The 15,865-nt window shown below is 35.9% G+C and overlaps 1 protein-coding gene across 16 annotated transcripts in view; it reads left to right on the top strand.

Annotated features, from left to right (window-relative positions):
• KLF12 (KLF transcription factor 12) overlaps positions 1–15,865 on the top strand; it is a 511,365-nt gene that overhangs the window by 224,021 nt on the left and 271,479 nt on the right. For 14 of the 16 annotated variants that reach the window (XM_074329362.1, XM_074329360.1, XM_074329370.1 and 11 more), the window contains one exon: positions 8,244–8,308. The exons of 1 other annotated variant lie outside the window; for it this stretch is intronic. In XM_074329362.1, coding sequence (XP_074185463.1) covers positions 8,288–8,308 — 21 coding nt within the window. In that variant the 5' untranslated portion in view covers positions 8,244–8,287. Of the gene's footprint in view, positions 1–8,243; positions 8,309–14,145; positions 14,226–15,865 lie in introns of all 16 variants that reach the window. One more of the 16 variants, XM_074329363.1, reaches the window with a different exon arrangement.

Here is a 15,865-nt window from a genome sequence, read left to right as displayed (position 1 = left end):
TATTTACATATGTGATTGTATGAATGTTTAGTCAGATTTAAATGTCCTAATTCCTAATACATCCCTTTTCCCTGAAATGTCTTCTGTTCCCCACTTGTCAAGACTCAGCTTTGTTTCACTTCCTCTGTGAGACCTGTATGGGTTCCTTAAACGCCCATTATACTTGGCTCTTTCACCAGAATTCCTATGATTAATTAAGGGTGTCAGCCTGATATAGGTTAGAGATTATATACTTTGATCACAGTTATTTTCATTGTAAAATGTGGGCATTAATCCTAGGTCATTGAAATGGCTAATCTTTGTACACAAATTTATTAAATATATGTAAAAGCACCTAGTCAGTGTTAAACATGGTAAACATTCAATAGATGGTGCTATTATTGTTGTACTTATTTTACTAATTTATATTTGTCTCACTTATGTTGTCTGTGGGCTTCTTTAAATCAGGTACTGTGGCATACGATTTTTAAGGTCCTCACTTCCTGGCATGTAGGCGATTCATGGATGAATTAATAGCAGCATATAGGTACCATGTAATAAATTCACTATTGTAAATCAGTGGGCCTTCATCACCTCACAATTGCTTGGATTATATTTCACTGGACCTCCAATTTTGGTATTTTTCAGTTTCTAAAGGAGTCTTTTTCTTCCCTTATAAACAAGAACTAACCTAATATATCATTTGTCATTCTCAACAAATAGTATTTTGTTTTTCTGGCATTATTTAGTAATGGGAGAAGCATATGGTTATGTAATCCATTTGACAGTCTACTAATTTGCTCATCACTGAGAAATACTAATTGATTATGTATTTGTTATGATGGCTACGTAGCTATGCATTGTGGACCAGATTACGAGCTATATAGGACAATGATTATGATGTCTGAATGCACAAACTGGATTGATGAGTTCAGCTGGTCAAAACTATTGTTCAGTAAGGCTCTCAGCAGCCCATAAGATATTCATTAAAAACATCAAATAAATCCTCTTGTTTCTGTATCACTATGTCAAAATGTCAGTAAAACAAATCTGTTTGGTTCTTTGATCCGTCTTTCATATTGTATTTTAAAATCTTCCCGTGATAAAACTGCTTTGGGTTCAAATGTTAGAAGAGGTTGAACATAAAAGTATCCTAAAAATACATCATCTGGTATTTTCTAATAATTTTTAAATATTTTAAGAATGCAAATTTCATTTAAATGTCATCCATAATTGTGTGCCATTTGTTTTTCTACTCAGGTTTTACAGTTTAACGGAATGTTTTGCCAACATTTTAATAAATATTTGTTTTATTTCACAGGAATTAATTCAAAACTGGATAGGAGCAGCATATTTTAATCAACTATTGTTGTAATGGACCAGAAAATAAATTTACTTCCTAAGCAAACTGTTTACTGTGCATTTCAATGGGATTTATCTTGCTTAGCATTGGCAAGCTAAACACAGAAGGCAACAACAATTAATAGGAAAGCCAAATATGTATACTGCATACTAAATAAGGCAACATATTTTTGTTGAATATGTCATAGATCTTTCGTATATAAAATTCATTACCCAATAATGTATACCTTAGCTGTGTTCAGATAGCACCCATTGAAGTGAAGTAATAAATTATTAAGCTGTGTGAATTATGCATTTTTAATTGGTGCCAAATATGTGTTTATCATGATTTTATTGTCAGTTGTTTTCAAAATTTTAAGTTTGCTTTTCTGTATATAAATCCTACAACCACATTATACTTACATAAAAGTGCTAAGGCATGAACTGGAGGTTAAAACATAGCTGGGCGCTCTTGTTATTTCTTCTCTCCTTCCAGCCTCTTAAAAAAATCCAAAGACTTGAACATTTTTAGCATGCTGGTTTCAAACACGTTGAGAGGATTAAGAGAAGGATGTCAGGGTTCTTATGGGAATACAAACGTGTGTGTGGCCAAGTTACTTTTGGCAGAATGTAGTTACATATGAAGTAGTTGTACGTGTAAGTACAGATTGCATATGCTCATATTTGTGTTGCAATCTAAATCACATAAATTAGACATATGAAGACAGAACTTAATCATCTTGTTAGTCCTTTGCAATACAAATCAGATTTTTGACTATGCAGTCCCAATAAAATGGCAATTACACTTGAATATGAGCATAACATAAATTACTTTTCAAACCATTATATTGAACACAGTATATGTAAATAAATGCTTAACTCATTTGCTGTGGTTACTTTCTTTTAAAGGTTTATTTGTTCTCTGTCTGCATAGAATAATGGAGTGTAATGTAAGCTGAAAACAGATTAAAAGAGTAATTTCCATGTCAGTGTGCTTTTGCTTTACCTCCTCCCTCTGAAAATGGGCTGTATATTTAGTGAATTCTATTCTTAAATGATTTCTCAAGCTTCCAGGCAAACCTTTCTCCAAATGAGGCTTTAACTCTTAAAGGTTGCTCTTTCTAGATTATCCTTTGCTTTTTTTTTTTTTTTTTTACTAGTGAACATTTCTTGGGTGAAAGCATATTTTCAGGGGGACATGAAACTGGAAATAGGGAAAAACAATTTAATGAGACTTTTCAATGGATTATACATAAGTAACAGAATTCCAAGGGGATTGTTATTGCATTTAGATTATTAATGACCTTTGAATTCCCTTCTTCCTGTTTCTATTGGCTATCTCATCATTGAATTCTCTTAATGGAAGAATTATTGACACTATGCTGTGGGACTCTAGGGTGGAGATGCCATTGTCTCTATTCTCAGGCCCTTCATGTGATAAACAGGGATAATGGTTGAAGGTGGTTCTGAGGAAGTGTAATGTGGGCTAGCGTGGGTCATTGCCTGTTCCTAGTTCTCAGCAAAGTTTAAGTGGAAAGAGGAGTCTGGGCACTTGATGTAAATGTCTATAAATCAGTCTGTGTGTGTTTAATTTGTAAATGATATACATGTATGGAGTAAGGATGAGACTGATATTTGTTGACTATGTGCCAGATAGTTTGGTATGCGCATTGTATCCATTATGCTTTTCAATATTCCTAGGCTACCCCCTGCCCCTCCCCGAAGAGGTTGTATTATACCAGTTTAATAACGGAGGAAAGGGGTGGCATATAAAGTTAAACAGGTTGCCCCCAAGTCACCTTACCCGTTGTTAAAACCAGCGTTCACTCTGTCTGGTGTTCACACGTGGATCTTTTCCATGCCAGCACATGGCCTTTTCCTGTGGGGTGGAAAGTGTCATTCATTCATGTGAGACCATGAAATTCTGGGTATAGAAGTGTTCTTGATGTTTCTTTATTGTCACCTGGATTGCCTGACGAGTCAGAGTAGGGAGGTGGAAATGTGTGCCTGGTTTTTTGTCTCAAGGAAAGGACGTAATGCTAGAAAGTAGGTGTGTAATTATTAAACATGTCCAGAGAATACTCTGCACTGAAGTTTTTTGTGCTTTTCTTTTTTAAAAAATTCATCAGATCTTTGCTATGATGGTCTTCAGTTAATAAATGTAATGAAAATTGGATTACTTATTATGAGAAAAATGCTTTCTCTATGGATTCTACCCACCAGAACTGAAGTGATGTCTAGTAAAAGTTTGAACATTCTTAAGTGAGATACATGGAAGAATTATCACTCTAATCTTTAATCATGAATCATGAAAATTATGTGTATTTCATATGTAGATGTTACTTAGAGTATAGACCCACCTGTACCCCAAAACAGAAAATAACTATTCTTTCCTATTTATTGTGAGAGGCATTCTCTAAAATCAGATATTTTTATAGACATGATTTGCTAACTACCCATAGCCTATACTAAAAAAGTATGTGAACACTAGTTTACTTCACTACAGAGAACGATATGTGTGCCATGGAATCCATATCTTTTCTCAGCAGTAAGATGTCTCATGCTGTACAAGTTCAGAAGAGATACAGTAGTGTCACCTGTCACCTAGCAACAAGCTTACTGCTTTGTGTTTTTTACATTTTAAGTCAAAATACATATGAAAATGTCGTACTTAGATTTGCATTTATCTCCAGAAATATTTAGCTTAACCTTCAAATGTTTTTAATTCCTAAGATAACTCACCACGACAGATAAAACAAGTAACTTTAAATGAAAAAAATAAAAAAGGCAACATATATATTAGAAACCTTGATACAGGGTAAGGCCAACCTGGATCTGTTATATCTCAGACTTAAGTGCCTGTTGAGTTCCCTAATCGGCTTTAAAACTTATGGTAACTGACTTGTATACATAAACCTTTATTACTTGACTTTTAAAAAAATCAAAAATCAGTACCTGAAAACAGAAGATCATAACTAATGAAGCAGTGATTTGTAAAGTTGAATCTAGAAGACAGAATTCCAAATGGGATTGCTGTATCAGCACCAGAATTCAATTTATTTGAAACAGAACAATTAAATTATGTTTGTGGGGAGAGTGGAATAACCTGACTAGTCAGGTATCTGTAAACATCTTTAAAACGTGTTTCTCCATCTCTATTTAAAGATACATAAAGGAGTTCTCAGAGGAACTAACAACGAGTGTACTTATGGGTCCCGGAGTATGGAGGATGTGTTGAACACTAACCTTTAAAGATTGAGAACATAATAGATCATTTACGATGAGATGAGGAGCCAGCATCCTGTGACTACGGGTAATATAATGCCTGTACTCTGGGGTAATTATTCTGAAGTAACTCCTCATTCATTAAGGAGGGGAGCATCCACTTTCATTCTGGCCAAGGTCATTTCTGTTGTCTAGGGAACTCTCTTGAAATTCTAAAGGATGCAGGCTGACCATGTGTGAAAATTTTAGCGGAGAAAACAAGAGTTTGAAAGTGAAGAATTCAGAAAGTCATTCTCTATTGTTTGTAGCTATTTAAGAGAAGTAGGTGTAACTAGAATTTCTACAGACTGTCCACTAAAGCATGAATATTTACCAGCAGTTCTAGCAATAATGGTTTTGTTTAAAAGTAAATCTATATAATTCTTTCCAAAATGTAATAACTTATGCCTGTTCTTATTTTTTATCTTTTTTCATATTGAAATAAATGACCAACCCTTTGCTTTCCTTCACTTGACAATTGAGAATCATTTTTGAAGCTGGGAAAGGAAAGACTAAAGCCATTTGTAATGAGTTTTTGATGAGGGCGGTGACCTTTAAAACTTCTGTGCTTTGAGAGATTTACTGAATAATTTCACAAACGCATTTGGCAGAGCTAAGTAATCATTTAATTAGGAAATTGATGAGATATTAACTGGTATTGGAAATGTGCCTTTTTCCTATTTTATATCATGGCTTGGTTTTGATGGGGATCTGGGGGAACAACACCAGGGACCTCTTAGCCTGAATAAAATGAGAAGTTCTTCTGTTCTATCTTGTGGTCTTAATTTAGGCAAATATATATTTTTTTCCTATTTAATATCTGGGCTATTTATGGAAGAGTGGTTATTCTTACATGTATGAAAGTCCAGATTGCTGTATAAACATTGCTTCAACTAGGGTAGTGGGGTAGATAACAATAGGTATTATTATTTTACCTGCTTCAATGGCGAAAGAAATTGGGCCTCAGGTTGATTGAGTTGCGTAAGGTTACACAGCCAGTGGATGGCAGAAGTGAGACTAGGGCAGGTCTTGTCAACTCTATGTCTTCATTTGCTGTCATTTGTGGTACTTAAAGTTTAGGGGTGTAAGATGGGAGCTGCAGAGTCAGAGGTGATCTTGAGCACACTCTTTGAGGAAAACAATAGTGCGCATTGTACCCGGCTTTCCCCAGGTTTAAAACATGCAGAGGTAGACATTTAAGTTGTAGATGGTTGCAAAGATAAACCATGAAGAGCTGTGCTCTAAGATTTGGGCCTAAGGGGATTTTTAAGGACCCTGACATCATCTGACTTGTACCTTGGGTATGAAATTGACCTCTGATCATCACTGTCAAATGGATCTTAAAATAGTTCATGTGCTCAACTGACAGAACTGCTTCTGGAACAAATGATATCATTAGGTTACTTTGTAAATCACACAGTGCTGAAAATGGGTGGTATTGTGTTATGTATAGTTCATGTAATGTTTATTTCAGTCTGCAGATTAATCGTACCTAAAAGATAAATTATGTAATTAAGGCCCTAGTTACTTGGGTAAGAAATGCCCACATAATTGATACAAAGACGAGTTTTCTTTATTTGGTTTTTCTTTCATTTCTCATTATTATCTTCACTCATTCAGCAAACATTTATTGATCTCCTAAAATTTGCTATGTTTTGTATTGGGAAACAGAGATGGGAATGGCACTGTGTTTGCCCGTGTTTCTTCTTCTGGTGGGAATATAAGTTGGTATAGCCTGTTTACAAAGCGCTTTGGTGACATATTTTGACTGCCTGAAAAAAATCCATATTAGTTTGATCCACTAATTATATTTGTATAATTATATTCTAAGGAAATAAATAACAGAGCAGATTAGCGCAGCTAAGTACAGTAGTTAGGACGAGGCTGCCTAGCTGGGGTGAGTGCTGGTGAAAGTCTACACTAGGCCCGAGTCACCTGTCCCCACTTCCTGATTAGCCTGTCTGGAGAGGGTGTCCTTTTTAGTTGCACACAAGTGTCATCCAGGCTAGCAGAGGGCCTGATGTATGCAAGAAGATGCTCATGGTATATTAAAATATGAGAGAGAAAAAAATCACAACCACATTTTGAGATATTAGGAGCCAGAAAGTAAGATTAAAGCCAGTTTTGAAGTACTGGGTATGTGGTGCTATGAAGTTGGAACTGATTGGTTTAGATATATTTTGAAGACTAGAGAGGACAAAATATGTTTGATAAGAACATGGTATATTAAATGACTTTTTAATTCTTTTTAAGGGATTCCGTATTATGGCTTCATAACGTAAAGTGGAAGAATGATACTCTGAATTTCAAGAGACTATTTCTAGTCTTCTGCTATAGTATAATATTAAAATAATGCATTTATTTTATATTGCCTTTTAGTAGCATTTCTAGTAGTAGTAAAAGGTGTAGTATATACGAGTATTAGGAGATTACTTTGAGATGAGAAAGAGACAAGAGAAGAGGAGAAAGGAAGAGGAGGGAAGAAGAGGGGAGGAAGGAGAGAGAAAAAGACAGAGAGATTTAAAACTGGAATAAAATTAAAGTCCGGTTTCCCTGCAGGCCAAGCCCATGGAACTTATGAATTCTGCTACATTTCCTTTAAGGCTTTATGAGTTAGTGAGCTTTTTTTTTCTTTTTCTTTTTTTTTTTCTTCTTTAAATGTATGGAAACACATGCAAAAGGAAACCTTCCCCAATGCTGCAGTACAGACATTGGCACAGAATATCTGAGGACTCCAAGGCGTGTCCCCTTTTGAGTATAATTCCAATGGAAAAAAAGTCAACTGTGCTTAATAAGCTGGCTTACGTGAATGCCAAAGAAAATTTGCTTCATGAAATGGAAATTCTGAAGCAAGTTACATAATGCTGAGAGAAAATAAATAGGAGAACTTTTAAGATACATCCAAAGGGGGCAAATGGTCTATTGTAATCAGAACTCACCAATCCAGCAATATTTATTTAATTATATTTGGTAAGATCCAAATGGTCCTGGGGATTTGGGAACTTTCAGAAACCATATAAATATTTACTTGTTTAATTTTTAAGAAGCGACATGTGTTAACTTAGATCAGTTTTTAAAAATTCCTTGGGTATTGATTGACCAACATGGAGCCACCAAAAGGTACTCATGTTACGTATTCTGCACATTTGTGTCAACTGTAAAGAGAAAAAAATCATTTCCGCTGGAAAACAGCATTATTTCAAAAATCTCTTAGTTGTTAAGAATGATGGAGCCAGGTGCTTCAGTTGGGGTATTTAGGAGTTCTCTTTCATATATTAAATTTACTTTTAATCTGCTTTCTCCTCGGGCTTCTCTCTCTATTGCATCCCCCATCTTTTTTCCCCTCCTTCTCTCCCTGATCTTTGTCCAGGTTTTCGTTACCTGGTGCCCACGATCTGTCTCAGTGTCATAGCTGCTGTTTCTGCCTCTCTCACCTCATTTCTCCGTTTTGCCCTTTTCATGTCTGCTAAAGAGCAAGCAAAAAACAAACAAGGAAAGAAAAAATATTCGCCAGCTATTATTTCTATGTTGCTCCACTAATCAAGGACTTTAAAGAATTGCAGACTTAAGATTCCTCCCCCCCCACCTCCCAATGAAATGATATTAATGAACATGTGGAACCTTTTCTCATTATTTGTTTCTGTGTGCTTTTCTTGTAGAATCAATGTGACTCTGGAAACAAATGGCTGAATGAATAATCCATATGAAGAGGAAAACAATAAAGGTTGGTTTGTCAAATTGTATAATTGAAGTAAAAATTCTATTTTAAATCTGACTTTCGGGCAGGTGTTCTCACTTGAGCACTTTCTTATCTGAATATGAGATGTAGGTCTATACTTAGACACACGCAGCTATCTGTAAAGTGTAATTTTTATTTTCAATCCCTTAAATTTATGAGGAGGCAGACTGTTTTTGTGCAAGTTTAGCTGTCAATTTCCACAACTTATTTTAAGAATCAACTTTCAGATGAATATTAAAAAGCGGTAAACCACTTGATACAACTGATCACAGGGACAAAAAAGAAAGCCTGATTTTGTTTAGTACACATCAGTCCCTACAAGCATAATTCTCATACCTGCACCATATGGTGTATGATTGCTCTCAAATGCCGTCTTCTTTGCACCTGCAGTCTTGGTTTTCCTCACAAAGGTAAGATGATTATGAAAGACTTTTAACTTTGGTATCTGACAGACAAGTACCAGTATGAACTACAGGAGGAAAAAAAATCTGTGAACATCAACAATAATCAAATGCTGGGTATCCCTGAATTTGTTGTAGTTATTTGCACTTTTCTTGTACTGTATACTGATAATATAAAAATCAACGGTGATACTAAGGAAACTACAATATGTTAAACCAACTCCATTTCATAATGTTTTTGTTTTGTTTTACACTGAACAGGTCTGGTACACATGTGCCTCGTAACTCTTCATATAACTGCACAACACATAAAATTTCATATTTCCTTTTCCCCAGTTACTCCCGCTACTTTCAAATAAATGTATAGTCATGCCATATCTTTTTCTGCCCGTCTACTTTCACAGTTACTTGCAAATGATTTTCCAGGGTATATCTTTAACTTAACACTGCCTTCCTCCTTCCTCCTCATTGCTAAAATTGCTCCTTTCTATACATATTAGTATCTGGAAAATTTTCAGACCTCTAGAAGGAATATTGATTCAGAGATGATACAAAGGAGACTAATGGGTGTATCAGTTATGTGCTTTTTCATGACTTCAGTGTTGCCTGTGTGAGTGCATTTACTTCGTGAGAATTAATTATGTACTTATTTGTATGTAGATAAGTGGTATGCTAGGGAACTGTCTCTGGGGACTGGGGTACAGAGGCCTGATCTGTAGTTTTTGTTAATTCCCATGGTGTAAACACTCCCACTATGGCTGCCTTCAAAGGTTTAACTAACTCACAAGATTCCTTAAAATTTAACATTTGGCACACATGAGTGGGGTTGAGCTAGTGCTAGCACACCACTGATAGTATAATTTCATTTATAAAGTAAAGTTAAACAATTTTGTGTACTCCTTCAGACAACTGGGGCAGAGGTAGTAAATTGACGTTTCCCTGGCTCATCCCTAAGGAAACATGGAAACCTTCTTCACTCATTACCATGCAGAATGTATTTATCCCTTTCCTTATGTATGATGTTGATATTGTATTGCTTTGCTTTTGTTCAATTGTTATTAAATTTTTATGTTTGAATGGATTAGTGTTAGCTTTGTAAGCTTATACACTTTGACAATGTCTTTGTTCTATAACTAATTGTATGATAACTGAAGATGTTGGCCAGGAGAATCATTGTGTTACTACTTTCCCTGAGGATAAACTCGTAAAATATTATTGTGATTGGCCATCATATATTGTATGTAATTCTCACTAAATAATTGTGCTTCATATCTTATAACTCATAAGTTCCTAAGTCTTTGCAAAGGAAAGAGCAGTGAGTATTTCACTGAATGTGTTTGTCCCAGTGAATTATTTTTTCTATTGATGTTTTTCATATTTTTGATCAATATTTTCAGTTATATATGCCTTTCAACAGAGAATAAATTCGGTACTTGTTTTTAAGCCTACTTGAGTCAGGTGCTGTTAGTTTTAACAAAGTCTGATTGTGAGAGAAAATTGCAGAGTTTGAAAATTGATCTTTTCTAAATATTTTAAATATATTGACAAGGTCAGTATTAAGATGAAGTTTTAAGACTGTCAGCAGTGGATGCAACATTGCCACTGTCTACAGAATTGAAAAGGGATTTGACTGTGGCTCTTAAAACTGTTTTGTGCATTTCCAGTGGTAATACACTCTTGCCAAGAGTAATAGAATGCCATAATGTGCCTTTCTGCTTAGTTTCTAAAATTTAAACACCTTAGCAGCATTTGTAAAATTTCTTTTGTGGCCATACCAAGAGTCTTACTTCCAGGAGCAGTTTTCATCTGCCCTTTCCTTAAAAAAAAACACAAAACACACACACACAAAAAAACTCTCTCTCTCTCTCTCTCGCTATATATATATATATATATATATATATATACACACACACATATATACATACATATACACACATACATATACATATGTATACACACATATATATACACACATATACATATATATGTATATATATATTTGCATTAAGTTCTTTCCTTTACTCAATTTTAAAGTTTTTTTCTTTTACCTCAGTTACATTGCACTTGATTTTGTCCTTTTACCACTTGCCAGTAGAAAGCATGAAATAAATTCCTTAAATTTCTCAGCCATTCATTATTTTCTGCTCACAAGTATCTGCATAAAATCCATCTATATGCTCTTTAAGGCTGATTTCAGCAGTTGGTGTCATTGTGAATGAGGTGGCTGGTTTGTGGACTTGGCTCCACAACCTGGCTTTGCTCTACTTATTTTCCAGCCTTTGCCATATGTTTGCCAAGTGCTTCTCAGATGCTACTTTAGAGCAAGTGTCAGAAACATACCTATACATATACATTAGTCTGTGAAAACTTTTGCTCTGTGATGACTGTCGATGCGCAGCTGCTTATACCATCCAGCATAACACTGGGTGACTTCTACTTCTTGTGTTTGGAATCTAAGAGGACAATAGCAAACCTTTCTGAGAAAGCTTTAATTCCCTACTAAAAAAAAAAAATGTGTTTCATTGTGATGGACATATATACAAGTATGTATGTAGTGTGGTTACTTTTAGTTTCTTTTCCATGAAGTTCCAAGCCGTCTTCCTTCACACAGGATAGAAAGATTGTAAAAGCAGCCATCCAGCTTTTCTTTCATTTTGAACTAAGTAGCCATAGTGGCTCAGAAAGCCCCACTGGCGTTAAGGAAACGTCGGCCCTGGGCCGCTGCTGTAGGTTTATGCAGAGTATGAGTAGCTTCCTGGGCATTAAACATGGAATCAAAAACAGGCAAGTCTTGCCTCTGCAGTTCTCTATGATTTTAGACCAGTGACTTCCTTCTGAATTCTACTTCTGTCAATTGCAAAGTGAAACTAATAACACCTGTCCTACCTATTTCAAGAGTTGTGATGGGACTGAAAGAGAATACAACATAACTGAATACAGTTTGAAGTTGTAGGATTATAGTATTGATACTATTATTTTTCTAGCATAAAACAGAAATTCACAACTTTGTTGTATGACTTTACATCATTAAGTCTAACATTTTCGGAACTGGATGCGCCCTCAAAGGTCACATACTGGAACATGCACCTGGAGTGTGGCTGCCTCCTGTGAGTTGTTTGGGTCGTTGGCATCCTGTTGAGTACTTCTTGGAATTTCCTCCTGCATGTGGCCTATCCCAGGCCACATTCACCCTATTTCTAGGCGTATTGAATTATATTACAAATTCTTCCTTCTATTGAGTCAAATCGATAGAGTTGATAATGATAGAAATTAGTAGATATATCACATATTTATTAAAATATCATCCAGAATTAGGTCACTCTTCTGTCAAGTCGGGGCATCTTTGGGTGTCTCATTTCTCTTATCTGGGAAGTAAGAACAAAATGGCATAAAGGGATTTGAGAAAGATTATGCAATTACTGAAGTAGGATAATGGGTTTATTATTTGAAAAGATGGTGTATTGCTCATTTTAAACACATTAAACCATTCCAAGCCCCATCACCTCACCACCTCACACCTATTAACATTCGTTGAACATAATTTGCAGCATCTCTGTATGCATATGTACAAGTAAATAGAGATGGTTTTACAAAAATAGGATCATATTTATGCTTTGTGTTTCTAATGAAGTTATTTTTTTACTTCTCTTCCAAAATAATGGAACAAATAGAAACTGAATTTAAACTGAACGAATTTATTAATTTCAAATTAATGTCCTTTCACCAAAGTGATGCTATTACTGAAGAGTTAAGGAAAAGAAAAATGACTTGACTGAATTTAAATTTAAACAGCATCTTTTGACTTTTTCCTAAGTAAGTGGGAAAATTCATGATATTTTCTGACTTTTCTCTCTTCTTGTTGTAGTACCTTTTTCAAAGTAAGGTTATTACCCTTTATTTCTGATGGTTAATCATAATTATCAAAGTCATTTCATCTTAATTCTTATTTTTTCTCAAATACAAACATTGCTTTACTGTCATTTGGTGTTGCTGTGAAGGCTGAAGCAAATTGGTGTTTCATTTGTTCTTGTTTTGTGTTTTGGTCTGATGTCCGTAGACTATTTTTAGTAAGCTAGAAGTTCAGTAACTTGATTGATTTTTGTCTTGGTTTTTATCATGCTGTATTGATTTTTCTTGGATCCTGCCATTAAACTCTGAGAAGTAGCATCTGTTTTTATGTCTTCAGATTTTAAAATTATAATTAAAGTATATTTTCTCTTTGTTTTGTTCTCTTCTTTAGTAATGCTGAAAATACATATAGTATTTCTCCTTGGTTTTCCATTAGTGTTTCTCCTGTGGTCTTCACCTTTAACTTTGTAATTGCACTTCCTGTGCTTTCCCATTAAACATTTTTTCTTATTGTGTTTTCAATCAAATTTTTTATTGTTCAGTTCCTGAAGTGGCTCTGTAGTATTTTGTAGCTCTGTCAGCTTATTTTCATCTGTTTCATTTATCTTGTATTAAATTGTTTGAATCCTGTACTTCTTCCTTGAACATTGTTATTTAAAGAAAGACTCTTTTTTCTTTTTTTTTTTTTTTTTGAGTCTATGAAGTCTTTATTTGATTTTCTGAGTAATTTCTCCGGTGATGTTTGTTCTTCACTGGCCTTTTGCTGTTTACATTTCTCTCTCGTTTTTGATATTTGCTGCTTTTATGCACCTTTCCCTTGGGGCCTCTCTGATTATTACCCATCTTTTTTTTTTTTTTTTTTAATTGGGGAATATTGGGGGACAGTGTGTTTCCCCAGGGCCCATCAGCTCCAAGTCATTGTCCTTCAATCTAGTTGTGGAGGGCTCTGCTCAGCCCCAAGTCCAGTCGCCATTTTCAGTCTTTAGTTGTAGGGGGCGCAGCCCACCATCCCATGCGGGAAGTGAATCGGCAACCTTGTTGAGAGCTCCCGCTCTAACCCACTGAGCCATCCGCCCGCCCCTCCGGAAGCCGCTGTCTTCAGTCTAGTTGTGGAGGGCGCAGCTCATTCTCCCATGTGGGAATCGAACCAGCAACCATGTTGTGCAGCGCTCGTGCTCTAACCATCTGAGCCATCTGGCTGCCCAGATTACTACCCATTTTTAAATGAGGCCAGTAGTTGGCAGTATTGCAGGTAGTATCATGGGCAGGAACCCAGACAGTTTGGGTGTGAGCTAGATGAGTCCCAGTCTTTGACCTGAGTTTATTTCAATCCTCTCTAAATAAAGGTGTCCTTTACCGAGTCTTCCCTCTATTTCCATCGCACAGCAAAGCCTCTTGAGACAAAGACTCCTGTCTGCCTTCCTTCTGCCACTACCAGAAGGCCCCCTTGACGCCAACACTAAACTCTGAAAGTGCTGTGTCTGTGTATTTGCTCTTTCAGCACCACTCGCTCTGCTTTTTTTTTTTTTTTTAACTGGCTAGACCTTTCATAATTGTGATTTTTACTTGTAGGAAATTCTATGTCTTGATCAAGATCTGAGGAGGTGTGTGTCCATTCCCAGTGGCCTCTCAGATTTCACAGTCTTTGACAGGTACGCCTTGATTGGCAATCTGAGTTTCTGACTGTTTTTACTTTCATTAAAGATGGAGTTTTTCCCCCTGTTTTTTCTCAATTCACTGTAAAAGTTTCCAGGGAGTTTTAAAGGAAGGATATAAAAATGCCTTGATGTTGCTATTTTTAAATAAATAATATTTTAGACACATTTCAGTGACCCGTGGAAAGAGTATTTAAATAAGAGCTTGGCTCTGTACTCAGGCCTCCTGGGTTTCAATCCTGGCTCTGCGAGGGCTTCACCTGGATTCTGTCTTTCCTTGTCATGTCTGTGATGCGGGGACAATGATGATGATGATAATGTCTACTCCATAAAGTTGTTGCGAAGGTTAAATGAGAAAAAAGAAAGCTAAAGCATTTGTTTATTGCCTGGCAGTTTCTAAGTGCTCATTACAATGGCCATTTTCATTATTTCAAGCTCTGTTAATTGTGTTTAGAATATAGTCAGTTTGGCTTTAGGAAATTTTTCTGCTCAGGCCAATATTTTTATATTTCTTCCTTTGACTAAAGATATGCTGAGATGTACTAGCATGCCTGGGGATACCAGGTGTCCTATTTAATATATCAGCTCTGGTTTTAGGGTCTGACTGAGGACTTCCAAATTGTCACTCTATAAGGAATAGCTACATCTGGCTTTCTCTCAGAGGAAATAAAATCCTTGAAGACATTGGCTATGCTGTGGTAGTTGGTACACATATTATTTGGTTTTCTCACAGAATGTTGACAACTTCTATTGTATTAGGGTTCTTTAGAGACACAGAACCAATAGAAGATTTTATCTATATATCATCTATCTATCTATCTATCTATCTAGATATCTAGATATCTGTCTATATATCTATATCTATCTGTATCTGTCTGTCTATATATACCTATCTCTCTAATCTATATGAATATGTGATTTATTACAAGGAATTTGTTCATGTGATTATGGAGATTTAGAAGTCCCATGATAGGCCGGCCGTCTGCAAGCTTGTGACTCAGGAAATCCAGTGGTATAATCCCAAAGGCCTGAGACCCAGGGGAACCATTGCAATGGGGTAAATCCAAGTCCAAGGACAGGAGAAGGCTGATATCCAAGCTTAAGCAGTCAAGAAGGGACTGAATTCTCTCTCTTCCTCTATTTTATGTCTTATTCAGGCTCTCAACAGATTGGATGAGGCCCACCCACAATCTTCTTTACTGAGTCCGCTGATTCAAATGCTAATCTCATCCAGAAACACCCTCACAACACCCCAGAAATAATGTTTAATGTGAGCACCCTGTGGCCCAATCAAGCTGACACATAAAGTTAACCATCACATCTATCCTGTACTGTGATTAAACCCAGCAGTCATATATTTAGCATTTATTATTTGTTAGACACTGGGCTACAAAGACAAATCATATTTAGACTCTGCCCTCATATCTTCATCATTTCAGGGACAGGCAAATAACTTACTACGATTTGATGTGATTAGTGTTACAATATATTTAATAAAACCTGGGGAGTTTGTTGGGCCATGGATGGCTTTACGTATGAAGTGACGTTGACCTGGGCCTTGCACGGCAGTATCACAGTGACTGGAAGAAATGGGAACAACCAAAAAAAGGTGGAATCTTTTGTTTAAAAAAAATTTC

The sequence above is a fragment of the Rhinolophus sinicus genome, linkage group LG04, assembly GCF_036562045.2.
Source record: "Rhinolophus sinicus isolate RSC01 linkage group LG04, ASM3656204v1, whole genome shotgun sequence".
NCBI classification, from domain to species: domain Eukaryota; kingdom Metazoa; phylum Chordata; class Mammalia; order Chiroptera; family Rhinolophidae; genus Rhinolophus; species Rhinolophus sinicus.
This window is presented reverse-complemented; position numbering and strand designations above follow the sequence as displayed.